The sequence below is a fragment of the Melospiza melodia genome, chromosome 1, assembly GCF_035770615.1.
Source record: "Melospiza melodia melodia isolate bMelMel2 chromosome 1, bMelMel2.pri, whole genome shotgun sequence".
NCBI lineage: Eukaryota > Metazoa > Chordata > Aves > Passeriformes > Passerellidae > Melospiza > Melospiza melodia.
This window is the reverse complement of record NC_086194.1, coordinates 112489911-112509852: the sequence shown is the minus strand read 5'-3', so window position 1 is coordinate 112509852 and position 19942 is coordinate 112489911. Positions and strand designations below refer to the sequence as shown.

General features: G+C 40.0%; 1 protein-coding gene across 2 annotated transcripts in view; it reads right to left on the bottom strand.

Moving 5' to 3' along the window:
- Window positions 1-103: 103 nt before the first annotated feature.
- Window positions 104-19942, bottom strand: part of TMEFF1 (transmembrane protein with EGF like and two follistatin like domains 1) — a 114624-nt gene continuing 94785 nt past the window's right edge. Inside the window, exons 6-10 of one of the 2 annotated variants that reach the window (XM_063164501.1) lie at window positions 13753-13901; window positions 12754-12819; window positions 7335-7458; window positions 3007-3165; window positions 104-1327 (exon numbers count right to left, since the gene is read on the bottom strand). In XM_063164501.1, coding sequence (XP_063020571.1) covers window positions 1243-1327; window positions 3007-3165; window positions 7335-7458; window positions 12754-12819; window positions 13753-13901 — 583 coding nt within the window. In that variant the 3' untranslated portion in view covers window positions 104-1242. The remainder of the gene's footprint in view (window positions 1328-3006; window positions 3166-7334; window positions 7459-12753; window positions 12820-13752; window positions 13902-19942) is intronic. The other variant, XM_063164511.1, reaches the window with a different exon arrangement.

Below are 19942 nucleotides of genomic sequence, written 5' to 3'. Positions count from 1 at the left end.
TTAGCACGGCTGTTTCTTTTCCAGCAAAACAACTTCAGGTCTTCAGCTTGCTGCAATTACCCCATGGGGTAGCAAATAAACACACACTAAACCAGAGGCAATATAGTGAAAACGTTGTATTGTGACATGCTTTTCCAGTTCAAAATGTTGAAAGCATTTTTTTTTTTTATTGAACAAATTATTAAATCCTACATGCAAAATTCTGAAAGCCTACACTACATGTTAAAACAGCTGAACACATCCTATTCACACTTTATCTTGGGATCTTTCAAACGACAACTAACAGTCTATTAATATAACGATGACCAGCAGACTAATTTGGATGGACTTCTTTAGCTCTTAAAATACTCTATACAAGAGCACTAGTAATTCATTCACTTTTATTTTTTTTTTATTTTGATCACAAACACTATACAATCTGTATTGTAGGTGTTAAAACATGTATTTTCTTTAAAAAAGTTTAAGAAGTATTAAAACAGTTTTAACAGTGATAAAGTAGGCTTTATTCCAATTATTTGTGTTCAATTATTCAACACCAATTTTTATAATACCTAAATCTACTAAGACCTACTTCTTTTGGACCTGTGCCATCTGTCCTACCAGGTAACTTCCCAAATTATGAAATTTATAATTTTCATCTTTAAAAATAAATTGTTGGAATTATTACTGAAGATGGCAGTGCTTAGACCCAGCCCACTCATTTTATAAATATGTTACAACTACACACAGCACACAGCTTCACAGTTCATGCGATAGGCAGTGTCTAAAAAATCAGTTACTAACTTCCAAAAACATTTAAATATCTACGGTATTTAAACACAGTGTTTTCTAGTTCCTCATAAGAAAAGTAAGCTGTAAACATTTTTACCTTTAGTTCATGCCTTGTTTTTTAGGTAATGTGGACTTATTTTGTTGGTTTGTTGGGGTTTTTTTAAGTCTACAACCATTGTTGGAATAAATCTGTGTTCCCAAAAATATTACATTCCATGGATAAAGCACAAGTCTATTATATAACCATGTGATACAGATACAGAAAATGAACTACTGTATTCAAAAACATAAAAGTAAAGATACTAAAGCAGTCCATAGCTGTTAGAGCTGATGCTTTCAGAATACAGACCAACATTGTGACACTAAAAATGTTCAAAAATAAGGCCTCTGAAATAAATATTTCCATTCTTTAAAAAAAGATATAATAAAAATGTACATCACATGGTCAATGTAGGTATAAAAAGCACTAAGTTAAACCATTCTGGATGATGTATCTGAAGTAAAATGGCCTAGGTTTTGCTTCTGCCGACGTCCTCTATTATTTTTGGGGCATTTTCTGTTAAAAAGAAAAGAGAGAAATAGCAAAGGAGGGCTGATTTTATATATGACACCTATAATTAAGCCTAACAATCATGCATTGACTCAATTTTCTGTACTTGGCAATAGCAAGGAGTCTATGATCTGTGCTGACAAGTGGGGCATTCCTGCTGTTCAGTACTGGACTGTGCCCTGGGAATGTCTGTAGGACCCCAGATCGTGCAGAGGGGAGCCCTGCTTGACCTTGAGACTGAAAGCAGCAAGGTGCTGCATCCTTCAGCCTTGATCCAGCAAACACATTCCACAGGGAATGATTGCATTAGCTTTGCTTTATACATATTTCATATTTAAAACCCAGTGGATGGTGAGGCTGGATCAATCAGCCTTTTGAAGAGCTGGACCTCCAGGTGCCCTGCTGCTCGCTGCAGCCCATGAGACAGAGCCCACCCAGGTCTCTCTGTGGGGTGACTCTGGCAGTCCCTTTCTTGGGGCCAGACACACAACTAAAAGGATTCACAAAAGCCAGCAATCCTGAATGGAATGGCACTTAGCCAAGGCAATGAATGATGCAGCAGTCCTGCTGGGATGCAGCAAGACGTGAGAGACTGAGATCTGGGGAATGGTCATACAGAGGCTGAAAGAGGAGCTGACCCATAGCCTTCCACACCACTACTTTGGCCAGCAGGATGTTCAGTGAAAAAAGGAATGACATCAATTGCATGAACCAAGTAACTCTTTTACATGGGCAGGTGCTATTTTATACATGTGCTAGTAGTGTCTGTTAGCTTGAACTTTACAAGGGATACAGGGAAAAAGGCCTGTATTGTTAATTCGCCATGTCCCTCTACATCCCTGAGTTTTGAAAGTCTTAAACTAATGCAGTAGCAGAAATTTTATGGCCCAATGTATGTGGAGCTGAAAAAGTGAAGGACAACTTGAGGAGGAAAAGTCAAACTGTGGCACAGATGCCCAAGTGTAAGACTTAAATACTTCATGCATCTATAAGGTAAAAAAGTTATCCTTTATCTGTCTCAGAGACCTCAGTGTTTTGTTTGGTTCAAGTCCTAGACCTGAATGCCTTGTCATCAAAAAGAACCCATGGCTCTCATCTGAGTTTTTACACAGTGTGAGAATGAGTTTCTACACAGAGTGGAGACAACCTATAGTTGTCTCAAAATGTGCTTGTGCGTCTTTAAGTTTCACAAAACATGTTCTTACAGTGAGTGTCTAATAATGGGACTAAGTTGTACATTAATTTTCAGAAAGTGTAGATGATGTGAGGGGTACTTCTTTCTCTGTGTAACACCATTTACAGTGGCACCACAGGGCATCTTGTCAGCCTCTGGCTTCACTGGGTTCAAAGGTTCCACGAAATTTCAGCAATACCTCAGTAAGTCCAGTGAAAGCCTAACATGGTAGCTTAACTCTAGGATTTGTTTTAAGGCTGATCTCTTCTGCTGTGTGTTTGGTCTGGAGATTCAGAGTGGTTACTGGCGGTTTCTAAATTCAAACAAATCTGTCTTTAGTGACCAAAGAAACAAAGGGGCAGATAGGATGTTACATGATCATCCTGCTTGAGTCATTAGGTAGTTTTTAAGTGCATATTAAGCAAATAAAATGTTGGACATCATATAATTAAATACAGAAAAAGTATATCCATACAATGTGTAATTTTTCACTGTTTTTGTCTTTACTTACCTGGTTATGCACATGACAATTGCAACTATAATGGCAATCTGTACAGCTCCAATTATTGCTGCAATAAGGACATGTGTAAGCTTTTGTCTACTTGGGACAACATAAAGAATACTAAAGTCTGTCTTTTCACAGTGCTGTCCAGTATATCCTGATTCACACCTGAAAAAGAAAAGGAATATTTCATGGAATCTGTAATTTGACAGCATCCCAGTGATTTTACAGATGAAATGAGAAATCCAAGGTGACTCCAGCTGAGAAAGAACTGGTGAGGAGGTGCACATGTGGTAATGCTTGGGTTAGGAATGGTTTGGATCTGTGTGGCAAGAGAAGAGACAGAGCAAGTAGATATGATCTGCTTTTTCTGGATAAGGTTACTAGTGGCCCTCTGAAAACACACCAGCATGAGGAGGACCCCGATTTGTCAAAAGAAATATGTGGGTCATTATTATATTGGTACAATACTTAGGAAGAATGAAGCAACTGGGTGGAACAAGTAGACACTAGGAAGACAAGTGGACAAGGCTAAATGAAATGCAAGAATCATGTTCATGAAACACAGAGAGAGCACAGCTCATTCATCTCCATTGTTATATATGGGACAGAAGTGACAAAGAGGAAGGGCAACCTTGAAATATGGATTGAAAATCCACCTTGAAAAAAAAAGACCCCTTTTCAAGCTGCAACCTAGAGAAGTGGAATCTTGCAAAATCTACTGGACAAGACCAGCACCAAACCCCCTCCTGCCTTGTGGCTGAGCCAGAATGTGATGGAGGTCAGCTTAGAAAACCCAATGGCTCACAACTGTTTCAGTGAGAGTTCAAGGAAGAATCCAAAATAATTTGCATGGGGTATGGGAGAAATAACAGGAAGCAGAAGAGAATCAGCTCTTTAAGTGGTAACTTGCCTGAGCAAAGCAGCATTTAGCTCAATGAGAAGCTCAACAGAGACTGTTCCTGAGCAGTGATGTGTTCCAGCAATGCAAGATGTGCCTGTGCAAACACACTCTGAAACAATCCATGTCTCAAGGCAAAAGAGGCTCAGGCACAAGAAAAGGCAAGAGCCACCCAAACCACTGAGATGAAGTCTGCAGAGTCAAAGGCCACCACTTAAAACCCTGGGCAAGTTCCTAGTACAGCTGTCCTTTAGAATTGACTGACATGAATGCATCACTGTGGTCAACTGAATCATACACTTGGCCTCCAGCTCTGCAGCTGCAGAAGAAATACTCACATGCAGGCAGAGCAACAATAATTTTGTAAACTGGATCTGACAAGCCTGAATGCAACACAAAATCAGACTCATCCATTCAAAAGCTTTGTGCTAGGGTAGGAATTAATTCTTTTTGGAGCAACAAAATAATTACACCAAAGACCTTTTTACAAATGCTAATGCAACTCCTAATCCTCCTCTGCATGCAAGGATAATAGTTGGGGTTTACATGTGACTCTACTTTCTCCAGCCATGAGCTGCTGTGTAAGGAGTTTTGGTTCAGGCATGAACCAAATTCCAGTAAGACTTGTTAAAGAAAACCCTCCATGTGGTAGAAGTGTGCCCAGTGGTAGCCAGGAAGGGAATAAAGGGAACTCTGAATAAGCATATGAGAAGAATGAGGACAGTGAACACACTAGTAATCATGCAAGAAAATACAGAAAGGAAGATGTCTCCTTGTTAGTCAAGAGGACTTAAATCTTATTGTTACTTTGCTTTTATTTTCATTAAAGAAAGTAGCAGACGAAGTATTATCAATGTGAGAGCTGCTTTAATGCAGAGGAGACAAAACAAAGCAGAGGTGGCACAAGGAATTCAAAGATGTTTCCTCAGAAACACTGAAATGACAAGAAATTATTTCTGAGAAATACTGAATGCAGATTCAGGAGGAAAAGTGCTTGCATTAAGAATTACATAATGGCAGGATGAAGTAGTAGTCACTAGTTTTCTACTTTAAACTAGCAGAACGGATTTTAGAACATTCTGCTGCATAAATGTATAACAAGACAATATAGAATTAGTATAATAGCAAGATCAATAGAGGTCAGCAAGGATTTATCAAAATAAGCTGATTAGTCAATTAATTGATTTAGCATAAAGTTTAGAGTTCTTTTTAAAGGGCTGGACTGTGTGTCCTTGACACAGCCTGCCATAAGGACAGGGCAGAACTGCACTGCACAAGGGGGGCAGCAGGAGACAGCCCTGATCCCATCTGTGCAAAGGCTGCTAAACTCAATACTGTGCCACTGACTGCTACAAAACCGTCCTCCCGCCTGCTGGCAGTCCTGGAGGGCTGCTGTACAGTAAGCAAGGAGATTCATTGCCCTCAGTGAAAGCAGAACTCAGAATTTTCTCTGCACAAGTATTTTCTGCAGCTTTATAGGTCATCTGATACCTCACATACATCGCTGCCAGGAAATGAGGACCAAATTAAACAATGTAAATGCTAGATGCCTATGAGAACTGAAAGCATTTGAAAATAACAATTTGCCCTTAGCAATCATCATTATATTTTCCTTGCTGGAGAAAGAGAGAATTTTTTTCTCTGATAGAGGTACATGATTACTACGGCGGATTGATGTCTGTTATAAACTATTTGTTTCCTTAATAACTCTGCTCCAGTAAGAAACATGCATAAAGCATGAGACCATCAGTATTTTAATAGCCAAGAAAAATCCAAAGGAGGTCTGATAGTCAGGGTCAAGAACTGATAGTCACAAATTCTGGGCTGGAACTACGTGAGGTTTGTTGTGCTAGGCTCAGTACTGAGATACTATTCAGAATATTTAAATACATAGCTACTGAAGCTAGTAACAGTAAATGTAACTATAAAATAGAATTTAAAAGGATGGTAAATTAATTAGATCCATCAAAACATTGCCTATCAATACTTACTAGAGTAATAATAAATATTTAAAAGATGGAATTTACACTGAATCATAAATTGATAATTACGATAAGATTAGCACCTTCCAACAAAACTTCTGAGAAAATGAAAATTAGTTAATTCAGACAGGAATGTTTACCTTGAAATACTGCTATTTTAAACATTTTGAGGACAAATACATTATGAATTGCGTTAAATACAGTTCTAGATCAAAAGAATACTATAATCAGATAGTTTTGCCTAATGCCCATCAAGATGATGGTGGGGGTGCACCCTGTTTCCCAAAAGAAGCAAAGCCATGTTGAGTTCTCTTGGTTCCAGACCAAAAGAAAACCAAAACAGTGCTATTGGAAAGCTGAAAATAAACAAGAAAGGGTCTTGCATGGTAAAAGAAATAATAGAAGTTTTCAAGTGCTTAAGTTGACAACAATGCTGGTGCTGGCTCTGCCATTTTGGAGCTTCCTGCTCTCTGATCTGTCTGGAAACCCTTAAATCTTGGCAGTGCAAAAAACACCTAAATATCATCAATCAATAAGGATCAAGGGAGAAAATATGAAAGCATCCAATGGATTTACAGCTGAAGTTTCAAAAGCAAAGGAAAGCAAAGAGTTATGGCAGTTCCAGCCACATTAATCTAAAAGTACAAGCTTGCAAGATAAAAGCTCAGGAGTGAAACCTCCTAATAAGTAGGGCACTGCACCTTATTGCAAAGTGGCCTTTTGCTATAAACAAATTTTAAATAATAATACTAATAATAATAGCAAGAACAACAATAATAAAGTTTTGGAGGAAAAAAAAGATACAGAATTCCATTGGTGAAATGTAAAAGGAAAAACATTATTTGGGAGCTAAGGAATATTCATATACTCTGGAAAACACTGAAGGGCTTAATATTGAGTGTTCTGAGTTGCTAGTTTACATTGTAGACAAAAGGTGTGGGCTAAAGAATATTTTGCAAATTTTTATTCTCTAGATAAGCCTATTATTGTGAAAAAGGGCAATAAATGTTAAAAATAAGGTATTGATTCTCTAGAGGGAGTTTACGACAGGAGCAATAAAATGTGCTGATAGTGTAAGAACAGGCTGAGGGGTCAGTGGTGAAAGAACAGTCACAGACAGAAGCCAAGGAAGGCAAAGGCCTTTCTAATGTGTTTCTGTTTCACTTGTTTTTTAGCTCTGGATGTGATTTAGCAGCTGAAAATAAGAAGACAAGGCTGAGGCTCCACTCCTCAGAGGGATTCAGGTTCTGATGTACCTGAGTGACCGAGCCTCTCCGCTGAGCACTATCTCCCTCCTGATGGGAGCAGCTGGTGCTGCCCACAGCACAGGGATGCTCCTCCTGAGCCACTGCTTAGATATCACAAAGTGACACATGCTGTCATTATGCCTAGAGAGCATTTTGATTAAGCTTTACAGTGATTTCAATCAGATTTTGGAGACATGAAGGACTTACCGGCAGGAAGCCTTCTGAGTGGAATAAATGAACTCACATTTCCCATGTATACAGTAACCATTGAAGCTTTCTGAACAAGGTATGTGGTTTCCAATGTAAATGTCTTCTCTTTGATCACTGGCATCTTGAAAAGAAATATACATAAACAATTATACATGGGTCTATGATGTTAATTTAAAACTCTCAACCAGGAATAACATATCCTTAAAAACTTGCAGTGAATAAAGGAATAGAGAATAATAAAGCAGAGGCTTAAGGAGGAAGTTTCAGAGGCACCTACAGGGATTTGCTAGAAGGTACTGCACTGGAAAATGATCCTCAGACACCTCTAAACATGCTTTCTATATTGTGTTTCTCAAAAAGGAGAAAAGTGTTTGTGACAGAAACAATCCAAAGCAGGAAGATCAGCAGAAGGTTTGTCAGTGGCACTGGGGCAATGAGCTAATACATAGATACAGAGAGCTGTCTCCCATGTGTAAGCAGATGAGAAAGAACCCTCTAAAAAGGATTAGAAAGATGTTGAACCACATTTTATGATTACTGGGTAGAAAAGCACTTGATACAGCCCAGATCTGATGGGTACCACTGGTGGTTAAAGTTGAAATCAAACACACTTCAATAGCAATCTTCCTCAGAGAAACATTTTTATGGAGAGAGAACTTAAAAATATTGAAATGTGTTTAGAACACCCATTCCTTTGGGAGGTGTGCTGGTTTTGGCTGGGATGGAGTTAACCTCCTTCACAGCAGCTGATGGAGTGCTGTGGTTTTGATTTCTGGCTGAAATAATAGTGGTAACACAACACTGTTTTGGCTGATGCTGAATGGAGCTCACACAGCATCAAGACTTCCTCTGCCTCTCCCTCTGCTTCTCCCCTCAGCAGGAAGACTGGGAGTGGGCAAGCCTGGGAGGGGACACAGCCAGGACAGCTGACTCAAAGTGGCCAGAGGAATGTCCCACACCACATGACATCATGCTCAGCAATAAAAACTATAGTTTTGGTATTTCCAAGGTAGCAGTTGCTCAGAGGTTGGCTGGCCATCAGTCTGCTGATGGGATATTGTGAGTGGCAGCTTTTGCATCTCTTGCTTACTTTTCCTCTTTTTCTTCACCCCTTTGATTCTTAAACTGCCTTTAACTTCACTGATGAGTTTTTCTCATGTGTGCTTTCCTGATTCTTTCTTCCATCATCCCGAGGGAGGCTGGGATAGACCCAGCAGCTGGTGGGCACATAGTTGGTGTCCAGCTCAGCCCAGCACAGGAAAGCAATCCCTTCTGCCCAAACATCTTTCGTGCCTCTGTTGTGTTACCAAAACTATACAAAGCTGTGTTCATTTTCAACCATTTTCCCCACAAAATTTTTGGTAAAGAAGTCCTAAACACTTCTATCAGAAGCTGATATTCAAGCTGATATAAGAAGCTTAGTTAAAGAAGCTGGTATTTCATAATGAAGGGGGATCTTAAGATGTGAGCATAATTATAGAATTGTGTTCATTTCCATGGCAATAGACTATAGCTTCACAAACAAAAGACTATTAAGTAAAAGGGTATGAAGAAGAAATTTCTTATACACTTGCAGATATTTGAAATTTAACCAGCAAGAAAGAGAATGTATTTTTACAAGACAAAAAGAGAGATATGCTGATCTTTTAGGTTCTATCTGAAATGTCTGGAATGTATTTTAATTTGGTTCTGGAGAAAAAAAACCCGCAACCCTGTATTAAAGGTTTTAAATATAAGGAAGCCTGTTAATTCAGGGTGTTTTGAGGATACAGAGGGCTTGACACAAAGGAAGAGCATTGGCTAGTACTGACAGTGTGTCTACCACTGCACTGGTGGAATAGACTATGTGGTGACAGGTCTAAGAGGAGAAAAGTGGGGATGTCTCATCCCAAAATGATAATCTCTCTTCTTTTCCAAGAATTTAATTACTGTCATATCTGGTCCCAATCAAACCTTGTAATGAGCTACAGATAATTATATGAGTATGTTCAGAGAGCTGCACCTATCTGGTTTTAATACGTGTACTGATACACAGTGTGAGGCCCAGTGGAAAACTGGAAGGTGCATCCCCTGCAAAGAGGCCAGACAGCCACACACAGGTCAGAGGGAAAATTTACATTAATCAAGAAAGTGTTAAATGCAGGAGGGGATTCCTAGTGTAAAATAGACATTTACCTTCCTTTTGACAGGTATCCATTTTTAATCAGAGACACCGGCTAGACTGCTTCAGAGCTTCCAAGTGAAAGAGGTAACTGGTGCAGGAGCCTTGAAAGAATGACTGGATATAGGAGTTCAAAACTTCACCAGAAGGAAGAGTCATGCATAAAAACTGAAACCCTGGTGCTCATCTTGGTGCAACAAAACCACCAAGCCAGCTGAATCTGGGAAGAGAGACCTGTCTGATGGAACTTTAGGTAGCCATTTGCACTGCAGGAGAAGACTGTCACAATTCTAGAGACTAAAACATATTATCCATTCAGAGAACAGGATTTAACAAGATTAACTCACAGGAACTGAAAGCAAAAGCAAACAGGCAGGAGTGTGGACTGTTCTCTTATCCTGGATGAAAAACAACAATTCAAAGAAGTTCAATTCAGGCTCTCACTATCTAAAGAGACATGAGCATTGTATTAAAAAATTTCAAAACAACCTTTTTCTTATTAAGCATGCTCTCTCCATCCACATCATTTGCTGAATGTGAGACTGCACAAGCCATACACATTAATAATAATAATTATATACAATGGTTTTTCCACTAACTAGATTTCAAGAGCAATTTACATGCAATGAATAAAAGGCTGTTACCCCTTTGGAATAGGAACTGAAAATGGTGTTTCATTACATAACATAATAAGATGTATATTGCATTTGGTGCCTTTTATACCTTCATAATGTAAGTGAAAATTGACATTAAGTCACTCCAACTGGTACATCATATGCAGTGAAAATAAGAGAATTTATGAAAAGAGAAAAATATATGAAGCTTTTTGGCACTGAATGACTTTTCAAGAAGAACACAAGGGATGTTGAAAGCCGTGTTTGGATGACTTTACTCAGGGAAGCCATGGGAGTGCAAAACAAGTATGATGACAAAAAAACCCTGAAGACCAGAGCTAACAGAGAAGGCAGCAACCCCATGGAGCAAAATCTGCATTAAGACCAGAACTGAGGAGAAATAAGAGTGAGTTATGTTCATTTGTGATTCTTTCCTGTGCAAAATATAAGTACCCATTTGCAGACTGGATTCTCTTTTCAGGGAAGTTCTCTTCCTCCCAGGGAGGAAGATGATGAGATGCCACCACAAGACTGAAGAGGTTATTGCAACCTTCAGACTACTACTCACTCCTGCTCTTTCATGTGGCTACTAATTATGATGTAGCCACAAAAAGCCCGAGTTCAATTAAATGAGGTTTCAGAAGCCCTGGGGCAATGCTAAAAAAAATTTGGGAACAGATAGTGTTTCCCTTCAACCCTCCCAATAATGAGGGAGAACTTGAAACAAACAGGTGAGCCCAGGATGTCAATACCTTGCTCTGGGACTGGTGTTTCCACCAAAACTTTGGGGTTTTAAATGATGGAAAAGCAAGGTACGCTGGGGCCTGATGGAACCAACCTGTCCTGAAGGGTAAAATGACTTTTGGAGTGTAAGCTGGGAGCATGGAGAGGGGTTTAAACTAGAATTGATGGGGAAAGGGGATTCCAACATCATTACAGAAGGTAAGACACATGACATCACCTGAGGGTAGCAAGTGCTAGTGGGAACACTTCCACTGCTCCTGGGAGCATGGAGAGCTCAGGAACACATTTGAAATGCTTGAACACCAGCACACACAGTATGAGAAACAAACAGGATGAACTAGAAGCACTGGTCAGGTCCCAGAGCTACAATATCACTGGTATTTGCATGAATTGGTAAAATGAGTCCCACAAGTGGAACGTTGAGATTGAGGGCTCCAGGATGTTCAGGAGGGACAGGCGGGGAGACAAGTTGGAGATATCATGTTGTATGTAAGGGAGAGGTGATTGTACAGCACTCTGAGTTAGTGCTGATGTAGTTGGGAGCCTCTAAGTGAAGGTTAGAGGGATGGGAAACAAGGAAATGTAGTAGTGGATGTCTACTACTGATTGCCTAGCCAGAATGTGAGCACTGATGACTTATTCTATAAGCAATTATGAGAAATCTCTGGATTGCTAGCCCTTGTCATTATGGGAGGTTTTTAACTTCCCACACATCACCTGGGAATATAATATTGCTGTGATGAGCAGGACTTTCTTGACATTTTCAGGAGACAATAACTTCTTGTCAGAGGTACTCAGTGAGCCAAGCCCTCCTAGGCTTGCTATTCGTGAATAGAGGGCTCATGGGGGGTGTAATTTTAGGTGTCTGTCTGGTGAAATGAAATGAAATGGTTGAGTTTAATGGTTGAGCTCTCAGTGCAATGAGAATAAAGGACACCAGCATTGCTACCCTGGATTTCAGCAGAAAAACCCTTTAAGTTATTCATGGAGCTCTTTAGCAGAGTACCCTGGCAATCTGCTTTGGAGGGGTCCATGAGTGCTGGTCAAGGTGTCAGAAGTGCCTTTAGAAGCACAGAAGCAGAAAATTCTGCTGCACTGTAAGTCAAGCAAGTGAGGTAGAAGATCAGCTTGACTGAACAGGGAACTCTTTGTGGAGCTCAAGAGGAAAGATAATTTGTATGGCCACTGGAAGTGAGATCAGGCTTCACAGGAAGAGTACAGAGCTGTGGTTTGTAGACACAAAAGGCCAAAGCTCATTCTGAACTGAATCTAGCCAGTGTTGTGTAAGATAACAAGAACAGCTTTTTCAAGTGTGTTACCAACAACAGGAGGTCTAAAGAAAGCATTGGAGTGATACTTGATGTGTATGATCATCTGACTAGCAGGGATAAAGGAAAAGTTGAGGCATTAAAGGTTATTAAAAGGTAAGGAAGAGTTCATGTAGGTGAAACATTTTCAACCAATGTGATTCAGCATAATAGTTTACTGAAAATATTTTAAAACAACCTAACAAATACAGAATCATCCATTTTTCCCAGAAGTTAACAGAGAAGATGGGATCATGGCAGGAAGGCTTGTGCAGTGTTATTTCATCAGGAATGTCACAGCTTGTTGTCTTCTAGTAAAGTCATTTTCCCAGCACTTGGAGGGAGTCCAATCCTGTGGCCACCGCACAGGGTACTGAGCAGCTGGGCATCTTAGAGGGATACAGCAGGCAAAACTCACAAATCATGCACGTCTTCCTGCTTGCCTTGCAACATGCTGCAAGAGAGGAACTGCTCACAGGCCTGTCTCAGTTACAGGAATCAGAGCTGTGAGGCAGACTAGAAGGGACTTGCATGCTCTATTTTTTCATCTTGTGAAGCTGTAAGCAAGAAGCACAAAGTCTGCACCGTACCTTTCACTTCTGGCCGATACTGCATGCCATCATCTTTCTTTCCAACTGCATTTGTGTCATCTGTTTCTAGGCGATAAACACATGCATAGCTACTCATTAGGAAAGGATATTCTCCAGACCACTATGTGTGCATCACTGATAAGCCAGAATAATATTCAAAGAACTATTTTAAGTTGCAGTAAAGCTGGACACACTCCCACATTTTTCCTCCCACACAAACAGGCTGGTATCACACCTAGTTGGTAGCCCTGGTGTTCAGACCAACATGGCACACCACAAGCTTTAAGTCTTGAACTAAAAACTTTTCTGTGGTATGGACCTAGGTGATTTCGGTGACAGTCTGTTTTGGTGTTGGAACTGCCCAAGTTATAGATCTAGATGTAACTGGCAAAGAGTTGGTATAAATCTGTTATTCCCATGAGAAAGTCCTAAATGCACGCCCCCAAAACTGAAAGATTATGGGCAGGATTAACTACAAGGCAGTAGGCAGAGGGCTTCAGTGGACCATTTCAACACTGGAAAAGGAAATTATATTATCACTCACTTTGGCTGGAAATAAGCATATATCAAATGCTTATTTCCAAATAAGCATTTGAAAATGCAAATAAGGGAAAAACCCCTTAAGAATAAAGGATCAATGTCTGTGAAATCAGGGCCCAACCTGACTCACACTGGAAGCACATTTTACAGCCCACAGCAATAAGAGGGAAGATTTCCCACACACTCGTATTCTTTCTGTTCTCCTACCACCCCCTCATGTAAGAACTGTTGGATTATTGCTTAGATATCCTCAAGAGATTTTCCAGTCTTTCCAGGTAGCAGCAGTCAAAGAAAGGCAATGTAAACACAGCACTACGTGTGTAGTGTGGGAAACTCAAAATTGCAGGTGATGAGTTCACTGATAACTGCATCAGTGACTTCTGACCAAAAATACAAAAGGGAAAGTCTACCAAGCCATGTAAGGATTTAACTTTTCCAGAAAGCCAAAATTAATCCTACCTGAGCAGTGGCCAAGGTGCCTGATGTCAATCTGCTCTTGCCTCAGACATGATGCCTCTCTGACAAAGCACGGATTGTTATAGGAACTTCCATCAGAAGCACATACGGGATTAAAACTGTATCCACTGCAGTCTATGTTACATACACACCTGTTAATTGAAGCACACAGCAAAATAAAATTGACATCCAGCAAACAAAAAATAAGTCATGTTAAGTCCTAAGTAAACACCAGCTTGGGCACCAATGCCAGGAGGGGAGAGCGTGCTGCTTGAGGAAATGCTGCTGCTGAAGAAATCATTGGCATCTCAGGCTTCCAAGCAGAATGTACAAAATTGTGAATACATGCTTCAGTGTGCTTTTCTATAATGTATTAATGTTTCTTGTAGTTTTACTCTGGTATCAATCTCATAGAATACACCTGAAAAGTGATAACACACTAGTAGGAAGATTTACTACATTAATACACCAGTTTGTAGTGTTTATTCTCTAGTGTGAAGAAAATCAGAAGAATATTCTAACTTTTTCAGCATCAGGGTCCTTGAGTGGGAAAACAAAAAGGACTCCCTTTTCTGTTAGGCAATAGAAAGAGTTGTATTTCAATATCTCTACAGACTTAATATGCTTGGTTAATATTGGTTAATATCTTGCTGTGTCATTTCAGAAAGATTTTCAGTCATACCTTTGAAAGTTAACAATAGGTCTATTATGTTGCATTTAAAACAGGATTATGCAATCTGAATTAATTCATATTGCATCCCATTAACATTTTGGTTGTTAAGGATGAATGATTTTCTACACAATTTGCAACTAGGGATTGTAAAATGAAAATGGGAAAAATGAAGACCTTGCATGTAGCTGTTTCCTAACCACACAAGGTAGGACAGCCAAAGGCTCAGACAGGACTATGACTTGTTCATGTTTAGATACTTCCGTAGCCCCAGTAAGAAGTCTAGAAATTTTACATATGCGAATGGCACAGGGAAACTTTGCAACTTTGCATGCCTCACACCCCCTGATTATTTTAATCAATATTCTGCTTTTTAACTGAACTTCTATTTTTGAATTAAAGTTTCTGTGTATGTTCCACATTGCTCTGCAAGTTCATCTCCACCTTTGGGATGGGGAAAGTAAGGAGGATGGTTGCAGAATAAGGGGGTGAACAAGATGGGCACCATGTCCAGCTCTCAGTCAAGCTCCTCCTGATGTCGTTAGTGTGAGAAAGCCACTTTGCATCTTCTGAGGAGGTGGCAGTGGGCACAAGACCCTCTCCTGGGCAGAAAGCTCTGCAGTGGGCACATGGTCGGACTGCTAGGAGTAACTATTAGCTTCATCTTGATGTGACTTGCTCTTGTAAGTCACAGGAGGGAGGGAAACGTCCAAGCAACCAACTTACCAGGTTTTTTATGTTCTTTCCCACTGTTGCAGATAAAATTAAACTATTAAACAGACGAATATTTGCCGCAAGCTGGTAACAAATCTGCAGCAGAATCAAGTTCCGTGCTGCAGTAACACTGAAGGTGGCCAGCATACTTTTCTCTTCTTCTTCTCCCATGAGAACTTTTTGTTCCTTAATTTAAATATTCTAATTTTGCAGGTAATTTTCCATGCCTGTGAACTTCAGATTGTTGCTAGTCAGAACATCTCTAGTGCAAACAGGGTTTTAAGTGAACCTACTGACAGTGAAGCACTCTCCCAGTAATGAGTCTCTACACATCTTAGGGACTTACTTCCAAGTATTAATGAAGCCTCTAAATATCAATATGATGAGCATATGATAATCTTTCTTACTGGAAATGGTAATGGTTGTAAACCTCAGAACCAGGATGGAAATACTATTTTGTTTACCTACTCCCACATGATGTAAAGACTAATCAGGCATTTATTAGGGTTTACTACACACAAATAAAAGGCTCATGGCTCAGCAGTCATGCATATTTATTGACACAAAGTAGCAGAGAGCCAGTCCTCATTTGTATGACATTGGCTGTGTGCAGACAGATACCTTTGCTCTCCCTTAAATTTGCCTGTAGCTGCCATCTGATGTCTGTGGCATCATGATTATGGCTGGGTTTTGTCATTTCTGGTGATAAATAAGGTGAGTTTTGAAAATACCTTTTTTTTCTTCATGGTGACATTACAGACTAGAGTTAAAACTGCTTGAAAACTGCTTATGCTTCCATGCTTTGCTGTGTTTAGGTTTAACATAGAATATTAAATGCTTCCTTTTTCAGAATTCTCAGATGCTTGCTTTAGGGGTGCTTATGAATTCCTGACCCTGGTATTCTGATCAACAGCCTCAGTCTTATCTCCAACCATCTCATCAATGTACAGGAATTTCACATGCTGACCCCATTCACATGTATCTGATTATCTGCCTGCTGCCATTAGCTACTTCTTTGCCCACAGCCATGATGCCAAGGGGTACTTCCAGCCTTCCCCTGGCCAGGTGGTCACTGGTCACTTGGCAGAGCTCTCTGACATGTAAAACAGGTGGTTTAAGTACCCTGTGGCATAATGAACAGTTGAATGGGACTGATGCACTTTACAAAAAATTGAAACTCTTATTCCATCATAAACCTCTAGAGCCTTTCAGAGGGCTGAAAGAGAACAAGTTGAGGAGAGGACATGGCTTGACTGCAATGGTCTGAAGGGAAAAGGGCTTCCACAGATGCAGTAGGGTGGCAGAGAGGGAGCCAGGAGCACGTGTTAGAAACCTGGACTCGTCAGAGACTCTGCATAGGGTGCAGTGAGTTTGCTATATGAGTCCTTGCTCATAGACAGTTTCCACTAGACCAAAATATACAGACAGGACTGCAGGAAGTGCCAAATCGTGAGATGAGAGCAGTGACATATGGGGAGTGCTGCTCTTGACAGAAAACATGAAAAGAATGTTGTTTTTAACTCCTTGGTGTTTGTGAAGGAAGGTAAAACCATGGGAGAGCAAGTTGCTGCTCTGATGTTTCACATCAAACACTTTGAAACTGGAGCCTGAGTCCCTGTGAGGGGATGGGACCACCACAGACTGAAACAGATGAGCAGCTCAGGAAAGTATTGGAAGACCTGCCAACAAACCCACTATGAAATAGTGAAAATATGTTATATCCTGAAGTCAGAGAGCTACAGAGGGCAGATGATAGCTTGGTACTGAGATGACAGGAAATCCAACTGCTTGGTGGAAGCCAGCTTCCCCCCCACCAGCCAGTCTGGGAGCCAAAGCCAAGAAGAAGTCAAAGCTCAAGGCTACCAAGCAGAGCCCACGAGTCTGAACCATATCACAGACCACACAAGAAGCACACAAAATATGCAAGAAGACGCAGCAGACAGTGAGAATGAGCTAAAAGTGGTATCTTACAGGGCAAAAGTCTTATCAGAAGCCTTTGCAAGCAGGAGAACCTGTAAGAGGCACCAAGGACTGTTTCCTTCACAGCTAAGACTGCAAATGAACACAAAATTGCAGTCTCATATTGCAATCTGTTTCCTGAAGTCTCTCTCCTGCTGGGGACAGAGCACAGAGAGAGCATAAGGACAGTGCAGAGCTGCTTACAAAGGCAGGGCAGGAAAAGCTTGAGATCATGAAGGGGGGGCAGAGCACATGGGAGAAACACAAGAGGGGCTTCCCCCAGGAAGAGAATGAACCTTAAATGCAAAATTCAGAAGAAAAGAGTTAGTCACTTAAGGTAAAGTCTCTTGACAGAATTGTGTATTAAGGACATCTGGAATGTGCTTTGTGCTTCATACAAGAAAGAAGTGAATGAGTGCTTCAAATTTTTGCTGAAAAAGCTTGTTGCAAAAGACACACTGGAGTAAAAGGAGTGTAAAAGGAGTGAGAGCCTTACAAACATTTTCTTCACTATATCCTTCCTACTGGTTTTAACCAAAAGGATTTAAACAGGTAATGCTCCAAATTGATGTCTTGCTGGAGGAGGTTCCTACTTAAGGTCCTCAACAGATCATTTCTCTCACTTAACCCAGGGAAGTCAACAGGATATATTCAGATGTTTTCCTGATGTACTAGGGTACACAGAAAAAGTACCTGAATTTTGTCACCTGTCATCAGAGAGCTGATGCATTATCATCCATTAACACCATTAGTTAAACAGAAAAGCATTTGAATTTCAAGAAAGTACAAAGTGATATAATTAAACCAAGCAGATTTTTTTGGCTGGTTTTAATAAGCAAGAAATGAGGATGTACAGCTCATTTTTTAGGGGCTACTAGGTGTAACAAAGTAAACGTGCTTAGTAAAATGAAGTGACAAGCTCAGGCTCTAAGAGCACTTGCTGCTATTAGCAAATTAATTAGATCCCCAGAGATCAGAACACATTTCAAGGCTGCCTTTTGTTTTCAGGCTTCAAGGTGTACGTGGTCTGTTGGAAGTTCTGTGTGCTTAAAAACCCTAGTAGGTTCAAAGGAAAGAGAGGGGAAAAAAGGAAAAGAAAAGCATGACTGACTTGTGGAGCGGGCTTGGCTGCTGGGAGAGACTGGCATTCCCAACCAACAGATCAGGCTGCTGCATTTCTGCCCACCTGGGTCTTGCTCACAAATGTATTTTTCTGGCCTGGCCTCACAGGGAGTGCTCCTTGCTATCCCTTCCCAGTAGCTGACAAGAGTGAGCACTCTCAGGTACTCACCAATTCACTGGCACATCTGCTTACAAATGTAAAATGGAAACACTGGAGTAAAACAAAGTGTGTGAAATGCACACAGATGGATAAGGGTATGCTTGATGGAATAAATTTAGGTGAATTGAAATAGCAGGGGTGTTGCAATTGCAGTTAAGAATATAACCATGCCAAATGAAGGATTTGCTTTCATTTGATGCTGCTTCCCTTGTGTGCAGTTCTTCCCTAATGAAACCTGAACTAAGAAAATCTGGATTTCAAAGTGATTTTTCTACCTATTTGACTAGACTTGAATCTTCATCACGTTTTTGGTGTGTTTTTAAAAATCCCTTTATAGCACAAGAGAAGCAGAATTCAATTCTACAAAGCTTCTTTGTGCCTGGCTTTAGCACTCTGTCTTTACTTCTGCCCAGCAATCCAGAACACGCTTTGAATACCATAAGCTTCAGCTATTTTCCAGACATTTTTCCTTTTCCTACATTCCCCTTTTTCATGGCATGGCTCTCTCTGACCACTGAAGAAATTCAGTCTTTACTGCCATGAGCTTCCCACAGCATACGTGGTGAACTGATGTTTGCTCTCTCAAAAGCAGCCTAACCGTCCCTCCACCCCCAAATAATAGGAACCTTCAAAGACCTGGCACACAGTGCTGCAAAGATCACTAAAAATATGCATTAAAACCCAGACATGGATTATTACCCATCTAGGATCTATTCAATTTCTTAATAGCCAGTATAGTGAAAAGACCATTATGCTATTCCTATGATATCAGAATATCCTGCACCCAGATTTTCATAATTCATAATCCCACAACACAGTATTAAATCCCTTGTTTATGCTGATTTTCTCTATTGTCTGAACGGTTTGTTTTGCACACAAATACTTAGGATTTTTTTTCTTCTGTTGGATCAGAAAGCTGTGAGTTACATTTACACAGCATTTAGGTAGCCTTCCTTATGAATATCCAATATCATACCCTAAAAAGTTAATTTAAAAAAAAGTTGGTAAATGAGTGAAAAAGTGGTCAAAAGAGGTAAGTATAAACTTGCATGCCAGATTTCAAACAGGCCAAATCTTTCCCTAGAGGACAATTTATATAGAAAAGGCAGAGAATAGGACTTTGAAATATCCACATTGGCATTTCTAACTGTTAATACTAATACTTCTGAAATTCTGGTTTGGCCTTTGTGAAAACAGACACTATGTAAATTATAGGCCAGTTGAATTTATATATTGCTGAGGTACCTTTACTTTCCAAAGTAAATCTCATAAAATGTTAATCTCAAAAGGTCTACTTGGGGATCAGCTGTCAATCTTTCTTGAAAATCTACATTATAAGTCAAAACATATCTTTGACAGCACAGTACACTTATTAAAAAAAAAAGACTGAATGTGCTCAGAATCCCATTTCCATATTTCTTCTGTTAAAAAAAAATTATGTAAAACTGAGAACACGATAAATTTGAACTTTTACAGTGAGGCTACTTTTAAGTTAGTGATTTCCTTATCAAAGAGCAAAAAAAAAAGAAAATATAACAACTCAAGTGGGGCCTTGACAAGATGGAGGA